Genomic DNA, 19850 nt, shown 5'->3' on the forward strand with positions numbered 1-19850 from the left:
AGAAAAAAGGTACAAGACAGTACTCTTAAAGGCTTTAATGAGGGAAAGAACTGTCTTTAAAGGTTTATAAGTTATATCGCGAAAAATAAATTCCCCTATGGAGAAAATAATTTTTTTTTTAATTTTTTCAGAACCAGACTGTTGTACTTGATATTACGACTTTTGTCCCATGCATATATGCACCCTTTAGGTACAAAAGTGTACCTTTTGAAAAGGTACCGCCCCAGTGACAGCTTTTGTACTTTTTTTTTGAGAGTGAACCAGTGTTACCTGGTGTCATATTGTATCACTCGTTTTTTCTCACATAATAAAATAATTTAAACTTAAATTTGTACTAAGTTGGTACTAAGATTTAAACTTAATGTTCATTCATTTATTTATTTGGTCAACAGCCATTAAATACACAAGTTAATGTACAGTCTTTATAATAAAATATACCACCTAATATCTGTAGATGTGTGAATGCAAAGCAACAAGGCATTTTAAATCAAGTTTAAAGAGTGTATGTGTAGGTAAGAGGGGCCAGTATACGCGACATGCGTGTGTTTGTATAATCGTGTTCAGCTTGCGTTTGTGTATTAACATACACACACTAAGTTGTGAGAATAAATAAACACGCCGCAGCCATGGCTCACGTGGCTGTATTATCTCAGAAAAGACAAACTGTTTTTTTCCACTGGTTTGATTCAAACTAAAACTCACTATGACCCACCACAGCAACATCCCCCCTATCCAATCCACACATGGCTCCAATAAGAAAGTTATTTTTAGCAGTTTGCAATTTATTCCAGAATCTGATTACGGGTTTTGCATCTGATATGCACTCTGGATTTATTTGGATGGAACATGTATCCACAAACACAAAGCAACAACTTTATGGACTAACACTGTTTACTCAAACACCTCGTCATCCAAACTGGCCTTCTGTGAGCGTGTGTGGGTTTATGTGTGTATGCCTTTCGGTCGTGTTGCTTTTTTACTGTGGAAGCGAGATTGCCGTCATGTTGTCCACAACAACCCTGTGATTGCAAATGTTTCAAAATGGCGAGCGAGCGAGCAAGGCAAACACAGGCACTTTGTGGATACAGTGACTTTGAAGATAAAAAACCCTCACAAAAATAATGTGCGGTCTCTGGAAAGCCAAAAGAGAACCACACACTCACATAGACACTGACTCAAACTATCTCTCTCTCTCGTTCCCTCATTCTCTCCCACTCTTTTTTTGTCAACTCTCGTCTCAAGCGCACACACACACACACACACTCATTAATCTAGGCAGACTCAGGAAACCGCTCCAGTGAGCTCAGTAGAGGCCCACAAATGGGGGGGTGGGGGGGATCAAAGCCAAGACAAGAGCAGCAGACTCACTGAAAAGAAACAGCACAAGGAGAAAATGAGAAGAAAAGAAGGTTTGGAAAAGGAAGAAAAGAGAAAAGAAAATTTTCCTTTGCTCCTCGAATCGAACACAAGGAGAGAGGATCTTAACCATCAAAACTTAATGAACTAACAGTATGTACGTGTGTGGCAGAGGGAGCGAGTGTGTTTTTACATCCATAAGGTATGAATGAAACGGAGCTAGCGAGTGTGTGTGTGTGCTCTTGTGTCATCCTCTTGGAAAAATCACTAAGCTCCATGTGTCCTCAAAAAGTTTGGATTTGAACAAGACTGACTTTAGTTAAAAGCACACAGCAACATGTACATCGAATATGCTGTCAAATCGATTAATTGATTAACACACACACACATTTATATATATATATATATATATATATATATATACATGTACTGTATGTGTGAATACACATATACATATATGTATATATAATATATAAATATATATATGCACGTATATTATGTAAACAAAAACTTTTACGTTAGATGCGATCAATCGCAATACAGCACTAATATACATATTATATAAAATATATATAAATATATGTGTGTGTGTGTGTGTGTGTGTGTGTGTGAGAGCGCAAACACACAGGCACACGTTTGCAAGAACATATTCATACACATCTCTTTTCCCCCTCTCCTTCCACCAGACACACACTCACAGACACACACCCTCTCATGGGAGCCCTTCAATGAGGGTCGACAGTCCTTAAGAAAATATTCCCCAAAGCTCTAATTAGAAAAACGATGGTGCTCGTTAATAGCACCCCACCTCCTCACCCCCCCTTTCCACCATCCAACCTGGAAAAAAAAACACGCACACACACACAAAACAAAACCCAGAAAAAAAAAATCCCGTGGAGCAGAAGGCCTGCTGTTCCAATGACTGGGCCTGGCTGGGACAGAACTCTATTTACCTACCGCAGAACTACCCACCCGTTTCCCGCTCCCTCTTTCCTAATTTCTCTCGCTCTCTGCTTCTCACTTTTAACACACAAATACACACACATTCTTTCTTAATCTTCATCGCTTGTCTCCCTCTGTATCACCCTGTCTCTCTCGCTCTCTCTCACTTGACGTTTTAGTGCCCCCCCCTAGTAACCTGAGCCCTCGGGCCCAGGAGCTGCATATGTTCCTGCTTAAGAGGCTTGGGCCCAAAAGTGAAACTCAACCCATGCTGCTATGCCTCCCATTTCTCAAGACTTCATTAAAAATGAGAATAAAAAATGCTGGCGTCTTTTTTTTTCCTACTCCCCTTTTCTTTCCCCCTTGCTCTCTCTCTGGGCCTAAAGAAGTTGTAGAGCAAAAAAAAAAAAAAAAAAAAAAAAAGAGTCGAGAGCCTAGCCAGGAGATTCTTGTGGCTTGTTTTATTTTCTTCCTGGTTCTGTGCCTGGATCCGTTGGAAAACAGAGAGTGAATGATCACAGCCAGACTGAATCAGACTGTGTCAGCTTATCTGTGGAGAGATATCTCAATGAATTAACATAGCGAGTCACTCCTACCATTCGCCGAAACCGATGCCTCCTTCTAGTGCCGTACCCCATAACCCAACCAACCATTACTTTGCCACAGAGGCTCTCATTAAATGTATATTTAGTTATAGTACCAGTGCCGGAGATAGTTCAAGCTGTTTTTCACACAAAAAATAAAATGTGTAATACTCCGATATGGAGTAAGAACAGCCTTCGTTTGCTGAGGTGGATGAACTGTGCCCAGCAGGGATGTTTCCGATTTCCCACGAGTGGATAAACATAGTTGACAGAACACAGAGTCAGAAACATTGTGGCTCAAACATGTGCATATGTACAATACAGTACAGTCCCAACTGGTCACGTTCAGCGCAAATATGCTTTATACAAGTTACATACTAAATTAACGCCAATAATTGAATGAGTTGGAAATTCAGAGAGGGTATAAGGACGTGACATGCCATTTGTTGAAAAATGAAAGAAAAAAAATCAAAATTTTCAACTGCTAAAAGAAAGGAAAACTTGCCTTATAAAAAGAAAATCGTCATGTTGGAAAAGGCATTTGCAACCCATTTGGATATATGTTGAAATATATGTTGAAAACAGTGTGTATACAGTGTTTATAGTTGCACTTGCATTAAACCTTCAAATACCAATATATATTTCAAAATCACTTCGAGGAAAATGAATGCTAGAAAATACATTTCCAATCATGAGTGAATGCAAATTTAAAAAATTTTAAATATATTTTGGGCAATATAAATAGCCTATACATTAATATTCAAAATAGTCAGAAAGCTTTTTTAATTTTTTTAAAAAATATTTTAATGATACTTTTTATACTTTTATTCTGTATTTTATTTTAAATGGAGAATATGTAGAAAGAAAACATATTTATATATATATATATATATATATATATATATATATATATATATATAAAAATGGCCGAAAAATAAGCAAGCGAAAGTCCAAATATAGTCACGTCAAAAACATCAACTAGGTGACTGACGGGTCCTTTAGCTATATATATATATATATATATACATATGGTACTTCATGAAATTGCACCTCAGTAGATCCAGAGCGGTCATCGCGGCTAACACTATCTGTGTATAATTTTTTCTCACAGCCCACTCTCCGCCTGTTTCTCTGTGGTGATGGCTCATTAGAATGTCTCACTTAGGCTGTCAGTGTTATTTCTGTGTTTGTAGGCGCTCATGAGAGCCTCTTTCTGTGGTGTTCGTCTTGTCGGCTGCATGAGGGAGCAAGAGAGAGAGATAGAAAGGGGGAGAGTAGAGTGACTTTCCAGATGTGCTTTTATGGGCCTGTTAAGGGTGGGGTAGGGGTTAGGGTTTGGGGGGGTGTAGGTCGGAGCCGATAAGGGACTAGGAGCCAATTATGGTGCCATGTGTGTACATGTTTGTGTGTGTGTGAAGAAGTAGAACAGAAATTACTAGCATAACGCACTCCGTTTTATAGGTTCAGGTGTATGGAGCATCTGGGAGCAAAACTAGTAAAGAACGAGACATGCAAGCTCCTGCAAAGGTGTGCAATTGCACTTCATTAGTGGCACCTCAGATTCGTGTATGGCTGATGGTTAATGTGACTTTTGTGTTTTTAACCTTAATTGTACCAACTTTAGTGAATTTACACAATTAAATTAAGTTCGTTTGACTACGACCAGGCCCACATGGAATCTGCACCTGGAGATTTCCACACAATCGGAATGCCATTCCCAAAGTTCCACGCATTCCATTGCATGTTTGCTTATTAAATATATTGTATTTCAGAAACCAATAAAAGTGTATACTCTCAGCTCCTTTTGAAGCTGGAGTGTTTTTTCATTGTCAAAAAACTTTCTCTTATCATGTTATAAGTAAGCCATTAGGCTGATTTCCCCAAAATGTGAGATCGTCCCAGACGCAGCGTCTGAAAACAGTCAATAGCTCGGTAACTTCTAACGTGACCGGGACTAAGTTTGTATAGTTATGTATGTTGACGGAAGGTAGTCTATTTTACACATTACACTTGCTGCTGTCATGATACGGCAGTAAAGTTTCTTGATTATTATGCAGGAATGAGAATATAGTTCCTTGCCATTTAAGCCTAGAAAATCACTACTTTTTTTTCCGTTTTTTACATTTTCCGTCAGTCTTAAGCCCTTTTCACACAGAGATTCCGGAAAATATACAGATAATGTGACCTGGCATTTGTCCCGGGATTGTTTGATTTCGGTTCATTCACACTGCCAGTGATTTGCCGGGATCTGTGAGTGCGTTCACACACAACCCGTAAAGATCCCGGAAAGACACATGACGTCAGGATGAGACGTGTAACGTACGCAGCGAAAACATGTACACGCGCATACTGTTCCACAAAGCTGGTGAACGATCTCAGCTTCTGCGCGGATAGCGAGGAGCTCCTGGTCTTTGCTTCGTTCCAGTTTGCAGGTATTTGTTCGTCCTTTCTTTGTTGATGACGAACACAAACTTTCTTCTAAGAGCAACAGAGTCTCGCTTTCTGGCAATTTCCCGGGATCAACGCGCTGCGTGAAAGGGGTTCAGGTCCCCAATTGATGCTGGTATCAATCCCGGGTCGTGTTTGCGTTCACACAGAAGGCGTTCTGACAATTTCCCGGGATCAATGCGCTGTGTGAAAGGAGCTTTAGTGCATGATGTAGCTACAGAAGAGTCAAGTTTTAAATAGGAAAAATATCGAAACTCTTTGGTCATTTTTTTTTTTTTTTGAGAAATGCTAATGGTCTTGTCCACATCAATTATGTATGCTAAGCTATGCTAACAGTGGTACCGCCAGAACCGGAGATCATCTGAATGGATTCAAAAATGGTAAAACTCAGTTGTAAAATGAGACTATTTCCAAAAAAAAGTGGAGTATCCCTTTAAAGCATAATAAGCAAAACAAATCACATGTAATTTTGTTTTGTTTTTATTGCTAAACTAAGATTGTGGACATTTCTGTAACTTTACCTGCGTTCTATTCTTCTGCAAACCAGCAGAAGGCTTATTCATTTCGCTTTTGGTATGAAAGAGCCTTTACATTTGCCAAAAATAGAACTTTTGTTTTTTCGTTATTAAAAATCAAACAAGCAAGCCCAGCTCAGGTGAGAAAAAGTAACACAAATGTAACTTAATTAGTACGCAATTCGTTTTTAGAGAGTAACTCAATATTGTAATGCATTACTAACTTTCCCCAACCCTGACCATGAATGTTCATGAACGCGTAATCGCATAAATCAATCACATCGTGTAAATGCGTGTCTGATCTTTAACAAACCTGCATATGTTATCCGTATGTGTGCAGGTACATTAATGTTTGATCTTCAGATCTGTGAGGGGGTATGAAATAGTGCTTTGGTCTGTGAAGAATTAGCTTAAGGCATCCATGAAAGAGCACGCACACATGGCAATAGACAAGCATTAAACAACCATGAGAATGTGCATCAGCGAGGCCTGCAGCTTGTTAGTTACGATCGTTAATAGTTGCGCGTTTTACTGGCAATGCCTTCAAAGCGCTGCCACGTCGATTTATCCAGATCTCACCTGCTCTCCGCTCCGGCCGATGAGGAAAAGGAGAAAGATCAAGGAATTCCCCGCGAGCACATGCCACCTCCGGCCCTGACTTTGACACTGAGAAGTATGTGACCCTTTCCCTTTCTCCCCTAAACCCTGAGAGCCGGCAGAGTGTTGCATCAGAACCAGATGTGTCCCCATGAGTGTAAGTATGCGTCTTTGGATTAGACCGTTGGGCCGGTGGGGCCAGAGTGACCCCTCGTGACCTCAGAGCCCGCAGCCATGCCGACAGGAAGGGCTCGCAATTGGCTTCAGCTGTGACCCGCCTCCACAGAGCTCATTAAGACAAACTGTTTTTAAAGTCTATATGGCTTACGCTATCATCAGCACTAACACTCTGAGATAGTTTGGGGGTGGAAGGGGAGGAAGAGAGAACTGAGGTAGTGAAAGGCAAGAAACAGCAGTAAAGAAAAAAAATAATAGTTTAAAGAAGGAAGAACTGGGCTCAAGTAAAGGGAGGACAATCTGTGTCAGTTCGAAATATGCAATACTGGTGCATCTCAAACATTAGTACTGTGTCTAACCTTATCTAGATGGATATTAAAAGAAATCATTTCTTTATGGGGAGCAATATTACAATAATAGTTACCTGATCAGGATAGTAACTGTTTATTTTCCAGTGCATTCTGGGTAACCACAAGTGCCACAGTGCGCATATTTTTTGGCTGTCAATGCCTTGATGGTACACTGTTTATGGTGCATTTTCAAGTATGCATCTGTAAATGCTTATTCATGCAAAAGAAGAGGGAATGTGTGAATGTTCAGCTTTTAAAAAATACAGTATAAATATGAATAAAAATACAGTAAAATTATTCATATTGTGAAATATTATTACAATTTAAAATTTGTTTTCTATTTTAATGTTTCAGTAAAATCAGATCCAAAGCATGCACATCCACAGCAAAGCAATATGTTGCTCAAATTGGATGCTCAACAAAGAAATTAATCAAAAATTTAAATTTAAAGTTGGCACACCACGGCTCTCAAAACGTGAAAAAATTAATGATAGACTAACGTTTCGAGCGCATAGGCTCTGACGAAGAATGTGAGTTTCAACTTTTTTCATTTTCTATTTTTATGTTTTAAAATGTAATTAATTCCTATGATGACAATGATTTTCAGCATTATTACTCCAGTCTTCAGTGTCACGTGATCCTTCAGAAATCCTTCTAATATGCTGATTTGGTGATCAATTAACATACCAATGCTGAAAACGGATGTCCTGCTTAATATTTTTGTGGAAACCTTGATCATTTTTTCCCAGGATTCTTTGACAAACAGAAAGTTCAAAAGAACAGCATTTTAAAAAAAATAAAAAAAATTGAACATTAGAAATATCGGTAACACTTCCTTTTACAGTCCAGTTACCCATGTAAATACTATGTACTTATTTTAGTAACTACAATTACTGGGTAATAACTAGTACGAACCCTGAACCTACCCCTAAACCTACCGCTGTTCCATGTACTTACCTTATATTAGCCAGTACTTTCTAGGTAAGTACACTGTAAGTACTGTACTGTAAAAGGAAGCGTTACCGAAATATCTTCACCGTCACTTGAGATCAATATAATGCATCCTTACATAAACAAATCTTACTGATTTCAAACTTTTGAATGGTAGTATATGTGTGTGTGTGTGTGTGTGTGTATACATATACAGTATAAACAGTGTTGGGGAAAGTTACTTTTAAAAAGTAATGTGTTACAATATTGCGTTACTTAGTTACTTTTTGTGGAATATACTGTTATGTTACTTTTGCATTACTTTATCTAGGCTAGGTGAGAAATCACATAACTCATGTTACTTGTAATGAGTTAACCCAACACGTGGTGTGTGTGTGTGTGTGTGTGTGAGTGTAATGTGCGTAAAACAGCCACAGGATCCAGCGTTAACATTATCAAACACAAGTTACATATTTAAGAAAACAAGTCTTGGTTTTCATTGGAACATTGTCCAGAGTCTGGTTGTTAGGAATCAATGAGAGCGAGCGAGTGACTGCCATCACTCCTTTTCTGCTCTGCCATCACTGGTTTTTACCACAAGTTCTCTCTTTCATATGCCTGTCCGTTCATTTTTCCATCCTTTCCACTCGTCCTTCTCTTTCTCTTTCATCCAGGATGAGAAGCAGCTCCCTTAAGAGCTTATAGAGTGTGTTTTTGGCAGTTGTGTCCAATTCGTGTATGCGAGTGTGTGTTTGTGAACGCAAAAAAGAAAAGGAGAAAAAGAGAGAAAGACAGAGAGTTCTGAGTAGAAGAGCCTGCTGTGCTAGATTAATACTGGACGCTCGGAGGGGGGCTTCCCCCATTCATTACTGACTGATGCCCATACCAAATTGATTTATGGAAGCGGCCCTTAATCAATTATGTGTGGAGAGAGAGAAGAATGCAGGGAGAGGGCAATAAGAGAGCACAGAGAGGTAAGATAAAATAAGAGAGGTGAGGAAAAAAACGGGGCAGGGAGGTGTTGATGTAGTTTGCCCCAGGAGTGCACCATGGTGGGTGAACTAAGCGGTGTGGTTTAGGGCTGGTTAGCTACATTGTGCGGTTGCGATGTGTTGCTGTTTGTGAGGGGATGTTATTTTTTCAAGGAGGTTTGGAGTGTTGTGTTGAGTTTGCTCTATATAGTGGTTTGCCGTAACTGGCTGTATAAACAGTGTTGAGGATTACACGTATCACTCCTGACTGTGTTTGTGCGTCAAGTGCTCAAGGAAGTCAGTGTTGGGATGTCCCAGGAAGCACTTGAAGCTACAGGTTTGAATGGTGTATTTGATGAAGCTCTGTTTACAGTTTGACAATTTCATAATGTCAACCAAGTTTTTACATCTTTTGAAGGAAATGCAAGTGACTCACCTCACAAAATTCTGGGGTGTTGAAGGTGTGTCCTGTTGCTATGCTGTGCCCTTGAAAGTTGCTAGAGTGGTCTGTGAGGCGACTGGCCTGAGTTAAAAGAGCTGATGATCCGATAGGGCACACATATGTGCTCTGTAGAGGAAGAAAAAAATGTTGAAATGAAAAAAAGTTCAATTTTGTACAATAAAAGTGTTTGCCTTACAAAAGTTGCGCAATGAATGATTTGTAGTGCACTACTGTTAGTGCTGGGTAGAAACTGATTACATGTAATCTGGATTACGTGATCAGATTCCAAAAATTAAGTACTTAAGTAACGAGATTGTTAATGAGACTGTTACCTTTTTATTGATTGATTACATATTCTTCTCAAAATGGCAGTACATTATTGATAGTCCATTGTTTTACCCAATAGAGATAACACAACATACCCTAATACTTCCTTTTTTATAAAAGTACTGTTTATATCTGTTGAGATGGTCTTCTGCAGGTTTGTGGAATTGCACAGACCAGCCACAAGTCATGTGACTATCAATGAAAACTGAGACACACATGGCATTTGATCACTGCATTTACAGAAATCACTTAGTTTTCAAAGCAGTTTTCTCAACATTGCATAATCAGCTCCTGATGAACACATTCATTATTATTCATTAATAATCATTCATAATTATCACTCATTGAGCATTTTAACCATGTTTTACTGTCTATGGAAGGATTTTGTCTTTCAAATACATTAAAATGTGCAAATTTATTAATTTCATTATTTACATGAATTCCCCAACATTTTTGTCAACCGAACCTCTTTGACGAAATGTGTTTACTTGAAGTAACCCCTTAGATTTGAAGTAAATAAGTTTGGTCAATAATAAAATTAGGTTCATAATAATATTAATTGTACATTTTTTTATGATTCAGTTCCATCACAAACCTCAGTTTGGGAAACCCTGATGTTATGTAATATTTAATGCACTTTGTGATGTTGATAAAAAAAAGAATGGAATTTTCTTGGGCTGTGCAAAAATGAATGGCGATTAATCGCATCCAAAATAAAAGTCTGTGTTCACATAATATGTTTGTGTGTGCTGTATATAATTATTTTTATATATAAATTATATTTCATGCCTGTAATGCAGGTTAAGTTGCATTACAAGTTAAATGCTAAAGTTGAATACTTAGAGTTACGCGTTTGTTAAAATCCCCCACCAGTATGTTTAATTGTAATAGTGATGCTCACAATCAGAAGACTTTACAAAGCTTTTGTCAAGCTAGCTGTGTTGTGCATTATATGATATAGTTATAGGGTGTGTGTGTGTGTGTGTGTGTGTGTGTCCACATTTGTGTGACAGACAGAAGAGTGGAGTGTATGGAGTGTTTTAAAAAGCTCTTGTCATGCTGCTTCTATTGTCTGCTGGAGAGGGCAAGGGTGTGTGTGAGGAGGGGGCCGTTCACGCTGTGAGCCCGTTTCTCCGGCCTGTCAGAACTCTATCTGAGACTCAGCCGGAACTAATCAACTCCAATAGGCCTCCCCACTACCCACAATGCACCGTGCCTCGCTGGGGGCCGGTCGGTGGGAACAGAAGGAATGAGCATAAAAAAACCCCTCCTTCCTCTCACACACTCCTGGTCTACACCCCCTTTTCGCTGGCCTGCACGGCACACAACACTCCCACTGTCTCTCAGTGCTGTAATAATAAACACTTGCAATAATATTTTCACAGCAAGCAAAAGCCGGCCTCAGATCAGAGCTCCGCACAGCTGCGGCGGACACTTGCCTGGACACACACGCAAATTCATGCATTTCTCTCACACACAATCAGATATGTAAACTGTACGACATATGCTTCTGGGTACAAACATTACACAATTCAAGCGTCACTGTTTGGTTTATGATATCTATAACACACAAGCTACACTACTGAAAACAATTTGTTTGTTCATGAATTAAGATGGTTTAAAAGACTTATTAATATTAAGAAATACAAAGTTTATACAACAGATTTTACTAGACCACAGTTCACTTTGTGGGTTCGGATTGGTCAATACAGAGTCTGTACAGCTAAAACTGTTGATGGTGTATACAAACCTTAAAAAGCACCTACACAAAACTTCACCTGTAACAAACAAGAGCAAAAAGTACAATTATAAATAAACATAATTTTAAATATAATATCAAAATCAGTACTAGTGACAAACCCCAAAAGTATAGCAACAAAACTATGACTTTAGACACCTGTTGACCAAGTTCTGTAATATCAAGAACTATATTCAGACGGACATTTGATCAGAGATGTGAAACACTCCTATTCAAAGGTTTGGGCTAACATTCACGATTTTTTCAGCAAGGGTGCATTCAATTGATCAAAACAAAGTGACAGTAAAAACATTCATAGTATTCCTATTTCTAATATTATTCCTGAAGGATCATATGACTGAAGATATGATGCTGAAAATTCAGCTTTGCCATCACATGAATAAATTACATTTTAAAATATATTAAAATAGAAAAATGTTACTTTAAATGGTAATACTTTTAATACTTCACAATATTTCAGTTTTTCTTCTTCTGTGGTTTTATCATGTAACGCCTTGCTAAACATGAGAAACATCTATCAATAGCATTTCAAATCTTATTGATTACAAACTTTTGAACAGTAGTGTATAAAACAATTAGCACACTGATGTTCAAAATTGTAATAGATTAAATATACAACTTTTCAAAAGTATTATTTACATTGGGAACTGAAGACTGGAATTAAATGCAAACTCATTTAACTCATGGAAACTCATGGAATTAAATGATTCATGACGTTGCTAGCGCCATTCTCTAGTGTTTGGGAAAAATGAAAGCTTAATTATATCATACATAATATAACTACACAAATACAAAGTATAAACATAGTAAGGGAACTTATAAAACAAACTCCTCAAGGTGAGAGCATGAAAAAACTGAGCAAAATTCCCCTTATAAATCACATTTACCGCACAGCAGTGATTGTCCAAAAGCACAACAGTTTCTACCGCCCTCTTCTGGTGACTGACATTAACTCATTAAATCGTGATATAAGACCATTTACAAAAAGACAGAGGGAAGTGAAAGTGGAAGAGATCACATAAAATAAAATAAAATCTCTATTAATTATCACAAAGAAACAAGCCTACATTATAGCCAAGTCTGTTTAAATGTGTAATGTTTAGTTGTACACATTAGGATTACACTGAAATATGCTAATGTTGACAAATCAGGCAAAAGTCAAAGACCTTTGCTCCTCCAAGCTCATAAGAGTGACCAAACCCTCATCAGAGTTTCCTGTGTGTCACTCTTGCCACAGAGGATCTTGCGTCAAGTGCTGCTGATGAAAGAGAAAATGTGAGTGAATGTGCTCCATTGGGAAGTGAGAGGGTGTTGTGGCTCTTCATGAAGGTGAAGTGGGTGTAGATTTAAATGTGTTAAAGAAGAACCAGTCAACCCCATCCCCCCTACCCATTAAAAGAGCTCCTCATTGTTTTAAACAAGTGTGCTAATGAATACATGGGTATGTGAACATGAATGAATGTGTATTTAACCCTGCATGGTTTTGAGTGTTTTGAAATGGGGGGTGAAGGGTGTTCCTGAGGGCACAAGTTTAGGAATTCATGCGTTTTCAAGAGTGAGAAATTATAAAGACTAAAATGTGTTGACTGTACCATTTCATTAGGTGCTCATTTGTTTTTAGGATTCATAAAAACGATTTAATATTGTTAATTGATCAGTTATTATATTGAATTGTAAACACACTTATGTGTGCATATGTTCATTTATATGGACTGCAATGCTTTTTCAGTGTTCATGAGTGCATGTGTGACTGGAGGTTGGGGGTGAAGCAGACCTATTGACTCCTGAATGGATGAAATAAAGACCAGCACATGGGAATGAGCTCTTGGCTCTTGGTGGGAACGGAGCATTGAGATGCACTGGTGTGGGATTAATCCTCCATTCAGCCTCTCCTCCACTCGACTGTTCTTGCCACAATGGGCCCCACCCTGTGTATGAAGGGTTTCCGTGACGACCCCTAACCTGGCATTTTGCACTGCTATTCCCAAACACTTTATGAGAGCACACAGTTACTTTGTTCAATATTTACTCCTCCTCATATCCCTCTGATACCCCCTCCCTTCCAAAAACCACTTGGACATATTACATAGGGTAGTAGTGATCAGTGAAGTGCCCCCCTGGTATAAGACTCAGTGCAGTGGAAGCTGTGTGATATTGACATTAAGCTGGACGCGGAAATGGATCCGTTTCTAAACATGCATACAATCAAAAATCTACAATCAAAAATTTCCATTCAAAGTGATTAAAAGAGAGTAAAGAAATCCTCTCAATCACCTCTTGCTGTCACACTCACATGCCATGGACGGCGCCTTTTTTTCCCACACGAAAAATGTTGTGTCGACATCATAACACTGGGGCATTGACGCGCCCCCTGCTGGCCTCATCTGTTCCTGCAGTCTTCTTCACCGGTAGATGCATGGCTGTAAGTAACCAATCGAGAAAGGTTTTTTTTTTTTTTTTCTTAAATATAATTTATATATTATTATTAAAAAACGTATTAATACTCTAAATTTGCTTTTTATTTTATTTTCATTTTACGTTTTAGTAATTGTGTTGTGCTTTAGTCAGTTTACACAGCCCAACTATAATATAATCCTTGTAATTTATGCCTACACCATAGTGTGACAATGCCTCGGCCCCGCAAGAATCAATGTGTTCTTAGTGAACTGTATTTTATCTAGCAATAACAGTGTGGATAAAATTTGAAGTCTAATTTAAATGAGAGTGGTCACGAAATATTCAAAGTTTCAGTCCGCATAACAGTCTCATTTAATCTCAATACCAGACACTCATTAAGAATTCATTTTTAAAATGAATCTTTAATTAACGTGGGAGTTAAGATTTAAACTGATTATGAATTTAACTTTGTTGACTGACCTGTCCCAAAGCCTGTACAGACTTGAAGCTGTCACGGTCTCACCACTTCCAGGAAGTGGTAAACTGAGGAACTCTTCGAGGCACTTCATTAAAAACGTTGCGTTTAGCCGATGCATTGGTTAAACTAGGCTATAGTATAAACTCTATATTTTTTTAATAATACGTTGAGAGCGAGTGTGTTTGTCTTCGTCGATTCTCATCGTCATCGTCTCTGCGCTTCAGGATTCTATCTGAACTGACATGGATAGCCTAAATCGCGTGGAATATGAAAGTGAAACATTTGAATGAACTTATTGTTGTAGTTTGAAGATAATTTTTAATTATGCCCATTAAAATATCGTGATGTCTTCCTCACCTGAGAGACCCCACAGTTCGGGTAAGTTTCATACAGTTCAAATATTTCTATCTATCCATCCATCTATCTATCCATCCATCCATCCATCCATCCATCCATCCATCCATCCATCATCTATCTATCTATCTATCTATCTATCTATCTATCTATCTATCTATCTATCTATCTATCTATCTATCTATCTATCTATCTATCTATCTATCTATCTATCTATCTATCTATCTATCCATCTATCCATCTATCTATCTATCTATCATAATGTTTTCATGTAAAGTTGTTTCATATATATATATATATATATATATATACAGGACCAGCATATCTATAGGTATTTATATAGATATACTGGTCCTGGAGAACTTTTAAAGTTATACGTCTGTCTTATCATTTTAATTGATAGGAACCATTCTGAAATCTAAGGGTAAACAATGGCTCATCTTACCCCACTCTCCCTACAGAACCAGAGGAGAAACCAGCTGTGAAGGCCCGGCTCCTGTCTTCACAGATGCTTTTGGTGGATGCCCTGTATCACCTGGGTCCTCTGTTAGACTGTGTTATATCTGTGGGGCTGCTCTCTAGAGAAAACTGTTATGAAATTGAAGCTGAGCGAACACCGCCCAACAAAGCCCGAAAACTTCTAGAGATTGTTGACGCTCAGATGGACGAAAACGGTGCCTCTAGATTCATGGAGTGTCTGAGGAAATGCAAGAGGCATTATCCACGTCTACGAACCTGGTTGACAGAAGAAGGTATTCTATATCATTCATAAAGTCTTAATGCACAAATGCAGTAGCATGACATAAATACTGAAACGTTTTCTTATCTCATATTAGATCAGTCCCAATCAACAGTTGTTCAGCAAAGTCCAACAGGTAGGACGTTACATATTCTGAGCATTTTCACTTTTACAAAATGTTCATGTAAATGTGACCCAGCCCTCACCATTGTCATGTCTCCTTGCAGAACGTCATCTACAGGCTCTGTTTAGTGTCCTGAGCTCACGCTTGGGCTGTTCTGTTCTTCCCGTCTCCTACGATCTCTTCTCCAAAGGCATTCTGACTCAGCTGGAGATGGAGAATATCGAAGCCATACTTATTCCAACCAAGCAAGCAAAAACCCTGCTGTCCATCTGCCTGAAGAAAGGAGAAAAAGCATGCAAGAGCTTTTACACAGCGCTGAAAAATGAGGACCAACAGCTAGCCGAGGAACTTAATGGTCATTAGAACTGTTAACTAAATGGAGATCTAAATGCATGCAATATTATAATAAATATTATGCCACAGAAAAAGTAATAAGCATCTGTTAGAACTCTTAATGTTATTTCAGCTAGGAAAATCAGTCACCAATTTTTCTTTCAAATTTTGTATTTTTCAGTGAATAGTTTGGTGGAAGACTTTAATAAAGAGTCTGAAGGCAACAGCGTGCAGATAGCAGTGGAGGAAACCAGAGGTCACCTGAGGGCATCTTTACCTCTGTCAGGTGATTCATATTTCAAACGGTTCCACTCGGTTGAAATCGCATTACGGGGGGCTAGGCATACTACCTATTAGCGATTAAAGGGGAAGGGGCTTGAAAATGAATATGAAAATTTAACTTGGGGCTCCAAAATGAATGTCATGTTTGCCGAACTGATGTTGTCCATGTCTGGTCTTGTTTCCATCAGGAGGCCTGCAGCAGGTCATGGCTCAGCTGGGCTTGACTGTGGGGGATGAGATTAGGTTTAATGTCTGTGAGGTTGGTGTGGCGGTGGGTTTGCCGCGTCGGACGGTCAGAGAATACCTTCTCGAAGGCGTCGCAATAGAAGACTCAGCCCAGCTGGAGGCTCTAGTTTCCCTGTACATGGAGAAGACGCAGGACGCGGGCAGATTACTGAGCAGAGTGGCGGAACTCAGCCCTCAGTGTAAGTCATGGCCAATCCAATCCAGAGAGATCCATCTTGGGCTTGAACTCATATTCTGTTTGATCCATAATCTTTTTTTAAAGAAAAATGTACTTATTTTATTTATTTATTCACCCTCATGTCATTCCTCATGGCTTTTCTCTCTTCTGTGGATTATAAAAGAAGATATTTTGAGAAATTTGTTTACACAAGGAAAGTCAATAGTCACTAAAACTTATCAACGTTCTTCAAAATATGTTCTTTTGTGTTTTACAGAGGAAAGTAAGTCACATAGGTTTGGAACTATGTGAGGATGAGACAATGATGATTTAAAGGAGTAGTTCACTTTTAACAAAACTTTTGCTGATAATTTACTCACTCCCATGTCACTTTCTTTCTTCAGTCGAAAAGAAATTAACGTTTTTGATGAAAACATTCCAGGATTTTCTCCATATAATGGACTTCATTGGGAGCCAAACGGTTCAAGGTCCAAATGAGAGTTTCAGTGCAGCTTCAAAGGGCTTTAAACGATACCAGACGATGAATAAGGGTCTTATCTAGGACCCTTCGAGTCACGACACGAAAAAAGATTTGTTCATTTTGATGAACGAGTTTGAACAGGAGAGTCACGAACGCTCATCACCAGAACAGAGCAAGGCGAGCATTTGTGCTTATAAAACGTAATTTTTTTTTTTAAATGAGCGATCGTTTCGCTTGATTAGACCCTTATTCATCGTCTGGTGTCGTTTAAAGCCCTTTGAAGCTGCACTGAAACTCTTTTGGACCTTGAACCGTTTGGTTCCCATTGAAGTGCATTATATGGAGAAAAACCTGGAAGGTTTTCATCAAAAACCTTAATTTCTTTTCGACTAAAGAAAGAAAGACATGGACATCTTGGATGACATGGGGGTGAGTAAATTATCAGCAAAAGTTTTTTTTAAAGTGACAAACCAGATACAAAGTTGTATTTCTTCTTCCTTTACTGTTTCCAACAGACAAGTCTTTCTCTGCATTAAAAACGATTTTATCTTTAGAAAGGTCTAGTGATTATAGGTCAATAACATAACACCATTTTCTTTTGTCTGGATCATTTACATGCAATACATACGAATGCATACATTCAAATGCATTTAATATGCCTTTTATGATTCATTTCTAATTCATAAATCAAAATATTTTTTGAGGGTATAGTCACAAATGTCAGAGTGATACAACTGTCCTGGTATAATTAAGTCTCATTAAACATTCTTGAGAAGAAACCTTAAGTAGGTTGGCACAATCTTTTATAGAAGAATAAAATGATACAAATATTTATAACCTTAAGAAATGAATTTAATTTGTTTTGAAAATAATGATTAACATGTACATGTATTGAAGGTGTAAGCTCTTTTTATTTGATAGTTACACCACATGACAATACATTTAATCTTTTATTGAAAATGGCTCATAACCACATGATGTAACCATCATGAATGTCATCTGTAGGGGTCCAGCTCTCTGAGAGGGGGTGTCTGCTGTTGAGTCTGCTGCAAAAGGCTGAGACTCTCCTCCGCAGTGGGATCCACAGTCACCTGCACAGCTGGGACCACCTGCACGACCAGGACCACTTACGCAGCTGGGACCATTTGTGTCCTGGTGACTGCACGGATCAGCGCACGGTGTGGGCCATGTTCAGTTTTCTGGTGTGGGACTGCATGGCAGAGGTTCTGGAGGAGCCCGAGGCGAAACCTAGCGGAGGCATACTAGGCATGATCGAGCAGCTGAGCGCCAGCGGCAGAGTGGAGGCTGCTTTGCTGCAGGAAGTGGAGCAGTGCTGGACTGAAGGAGACGCTGAGAGTCTGCTGCAAAGCGTGAGAGTCCTCGCTCAGGTGCTGCGAGACCTGCATCCCCTCCAGGAAGGCCTCCAGCTGTCCTCTTCAGTCGAGGGGCTGTTTTCCTGCAGGCCCAGCAGGCTTCATCGGGTCACTTCCTTCCAGGGCGTCTCTGCGCGGGTCATCCGTAAAGCTCTCAGCAGCATGGTACCATCCATCTTCTCAGACCAGGATGCAACCCCTCTAGCTAGACAGTATGTGGAGGCTTGTGTTCGTATCGCGCGTCTCCTAGAAGTGGTGCAGCCCACACGAACCACCATTGACTTTTCAAACGCCTCCATTGCTACAGTCACTCAACACGTGCGGTCTGTCTTGTCAAGTCCTGCTTTTAACTCCGAAGCCTTTGACGCTGGAGTCCGACATCGCTTGCTTTCTGTGTTGGAGTTTAATCCTGCGCAGCTGGGCCTGGGCTCTCTCATGCAGCTGCACCAGGAGACCCTATCCGAATTGCAGAGCTACTTACAAATCGGAGAGCAACACAACTTTCAGTTCATTCTGGAATCGGTACGGATAATCGGCCCCGCAAAGCTGTTTTCTGTGAACAGGGTTCACGGGCCTGTCGCCATCGATAATGGGGTGGAGGAGATCTTGCGTTTTATCACATCAGAACCCACTTCCTTCCTGGTTCGACTGCATTGCCTTTGCTATGAAGAGGAGAGGGGACGTTTTAAGGTGCGCGCGCCACGCTGCGCATGCATGTATCTGCTCAAGGCAGAGGGGCTGCGTGACATGCAGTGGTGCGGTGGCAACGTTCTGGTCGAGGTTGCTGGGAAAGTGTGGGTCAGAGAGGGAGAAGGTGCCAGCTGGGATGAGCTACAGGCGCTGGCTCAGAGACACTCCGCTCAGCTCAGAGATGAAGGCTGCTGCTTTAAAGTCAAGACCAACGGTTTAGAGTGCGAGGTCAAATTCATTTATAGGAGTGGAAGGCTGTGGGCTGTGCCACATAGGGACTGTGACGTAGACTAAAAAATACGGGTCGGGTAGCTTTACGGGTTTGACATGCTGAACTTCATTAAAAGTATTTGAAAGAATATTTTTTAACATTTATAGATTCATTTTATGACCTTGTATTAAAGATTACATGGAATATCTGTACTTTTAAAAAGATTTTTTTTAGCTATTTAAAGTGCAGAAACAAAAGGCGATTAAAAACTGTGAATAACACCTTCTATCTTACTAACAGTATAAAAAGAATAGGTAAATGGCATATAAATTGTAAACTGAAATCATTTCTAACTCCATTTAAAATCAACTCCTCCCATTAAGTGGTTTATATGGTGCTATGCTACTGAAAAAATCAATCAATAATCAGGTAAAAAAAATGACTTTAGTTTTGTTTACATACTAGTGTTACAAACTAACTTGTTGCTTGAATATTCAATGAAATGTCAATTCCTATTAAATTGAATTGTGTTACATTTTTTTTTATTTTTGCTTTGCTTTTTGTAATGTCCTCAAAATCTGAAAAAT

At 39.2% G+C, this 19850-nt stretch overlaps 2 protein-coding genes and 1 long non-coding RNA gene across 3 annotated transcripts in view; 1 reads left to right on the forward strand and 2 right to left on the reverse strand.

The window, feature by feature from the left end:
* The window catches only part of boc (BOC cell adhesion associated, oncogene regulated), a 44074-nt gene extending 34655 nt beyond the window's left edge, over positions 1-9419 (reverse strand). Inside the window, exon 1 of the mRNA XM_089125968.1 lies at positions 9307-9419. The gene's annotated coding sequence lies outside the window, so the exon portion shown is untranslated. The remainder of the gene's footprint in view (positions 1-9306) is intronic.
* Positions 9420-11332: 1913 nt separating this feature from the next.
* Positions 11333-15164, reverse strand: LOC148969603 (uncharacterized). The gene is made up of 3 exons (XR_016149398.1): positions 15073-15164; positions 13673-13818; positions 11333-11417 (listed from the first exon to the last, which is right to left on the reverse strand). It is a non-coding gene; the product is annotated as an uncharacterized LOC148969603 (long non-coding RNA).
* On the forward strand, positions 13988-19850 carry LOC120476064 (uncharacterized). Its single transcript, XM_039666995.2, has 7 exons — positions 13988-14651; positions 15089-15379; positions 15464-15502; positions 15594-15845; positions 16005-16109; positions 16294-16530; positions 17995-19850. Exons 1-7 carry the CDS (start codon positions 14618-14620, stop codon positions 19344-19346), a joined length of 2310 nt encoding a protein of 769 aa, XP_039522929.2. The 5' UTR covers positions 13988-14617; the 3' UTR covers positions 19347-19850.

This window comes from Pimephales promelas, chromosome 22 (genome assembly GCF_988280905.1).
Source record: "Pimephales promelas chromosome 22, fPimPro1.hap1.1, whole genome shotgun sequence".
Lineage (NCBI taxonomy): Eukaryota > Metazoa > Chordata > Actinopteri > Cypriniformes > Leuciscidae > Pimephales > Pimephales promelas.

Bases quoted from the DNA above. Each gene is read 5' to 3' on its own strand.
- LOC120476064 (XM_039666995.2), top strand. From the start codon at position 14,618: ATGTCTTCCTCACCTGAGAGACCCCACAGTTCGG. The intron at 15,846-16,004 runs GTCATTAGAACT...TGTATTTTTCAG, and splicing joins GCTAGCCGAGGAACTTAATG to TGAATAGTTTGGTGGAAGAC. The intron at 16,531-17,994 runs GTAAGTCATGGC...TGTCATCTGTAG, and splicing joins GGCGGAACTCAGCCCTCAGT to GGGTCCAGCTCTCTGAGAGG.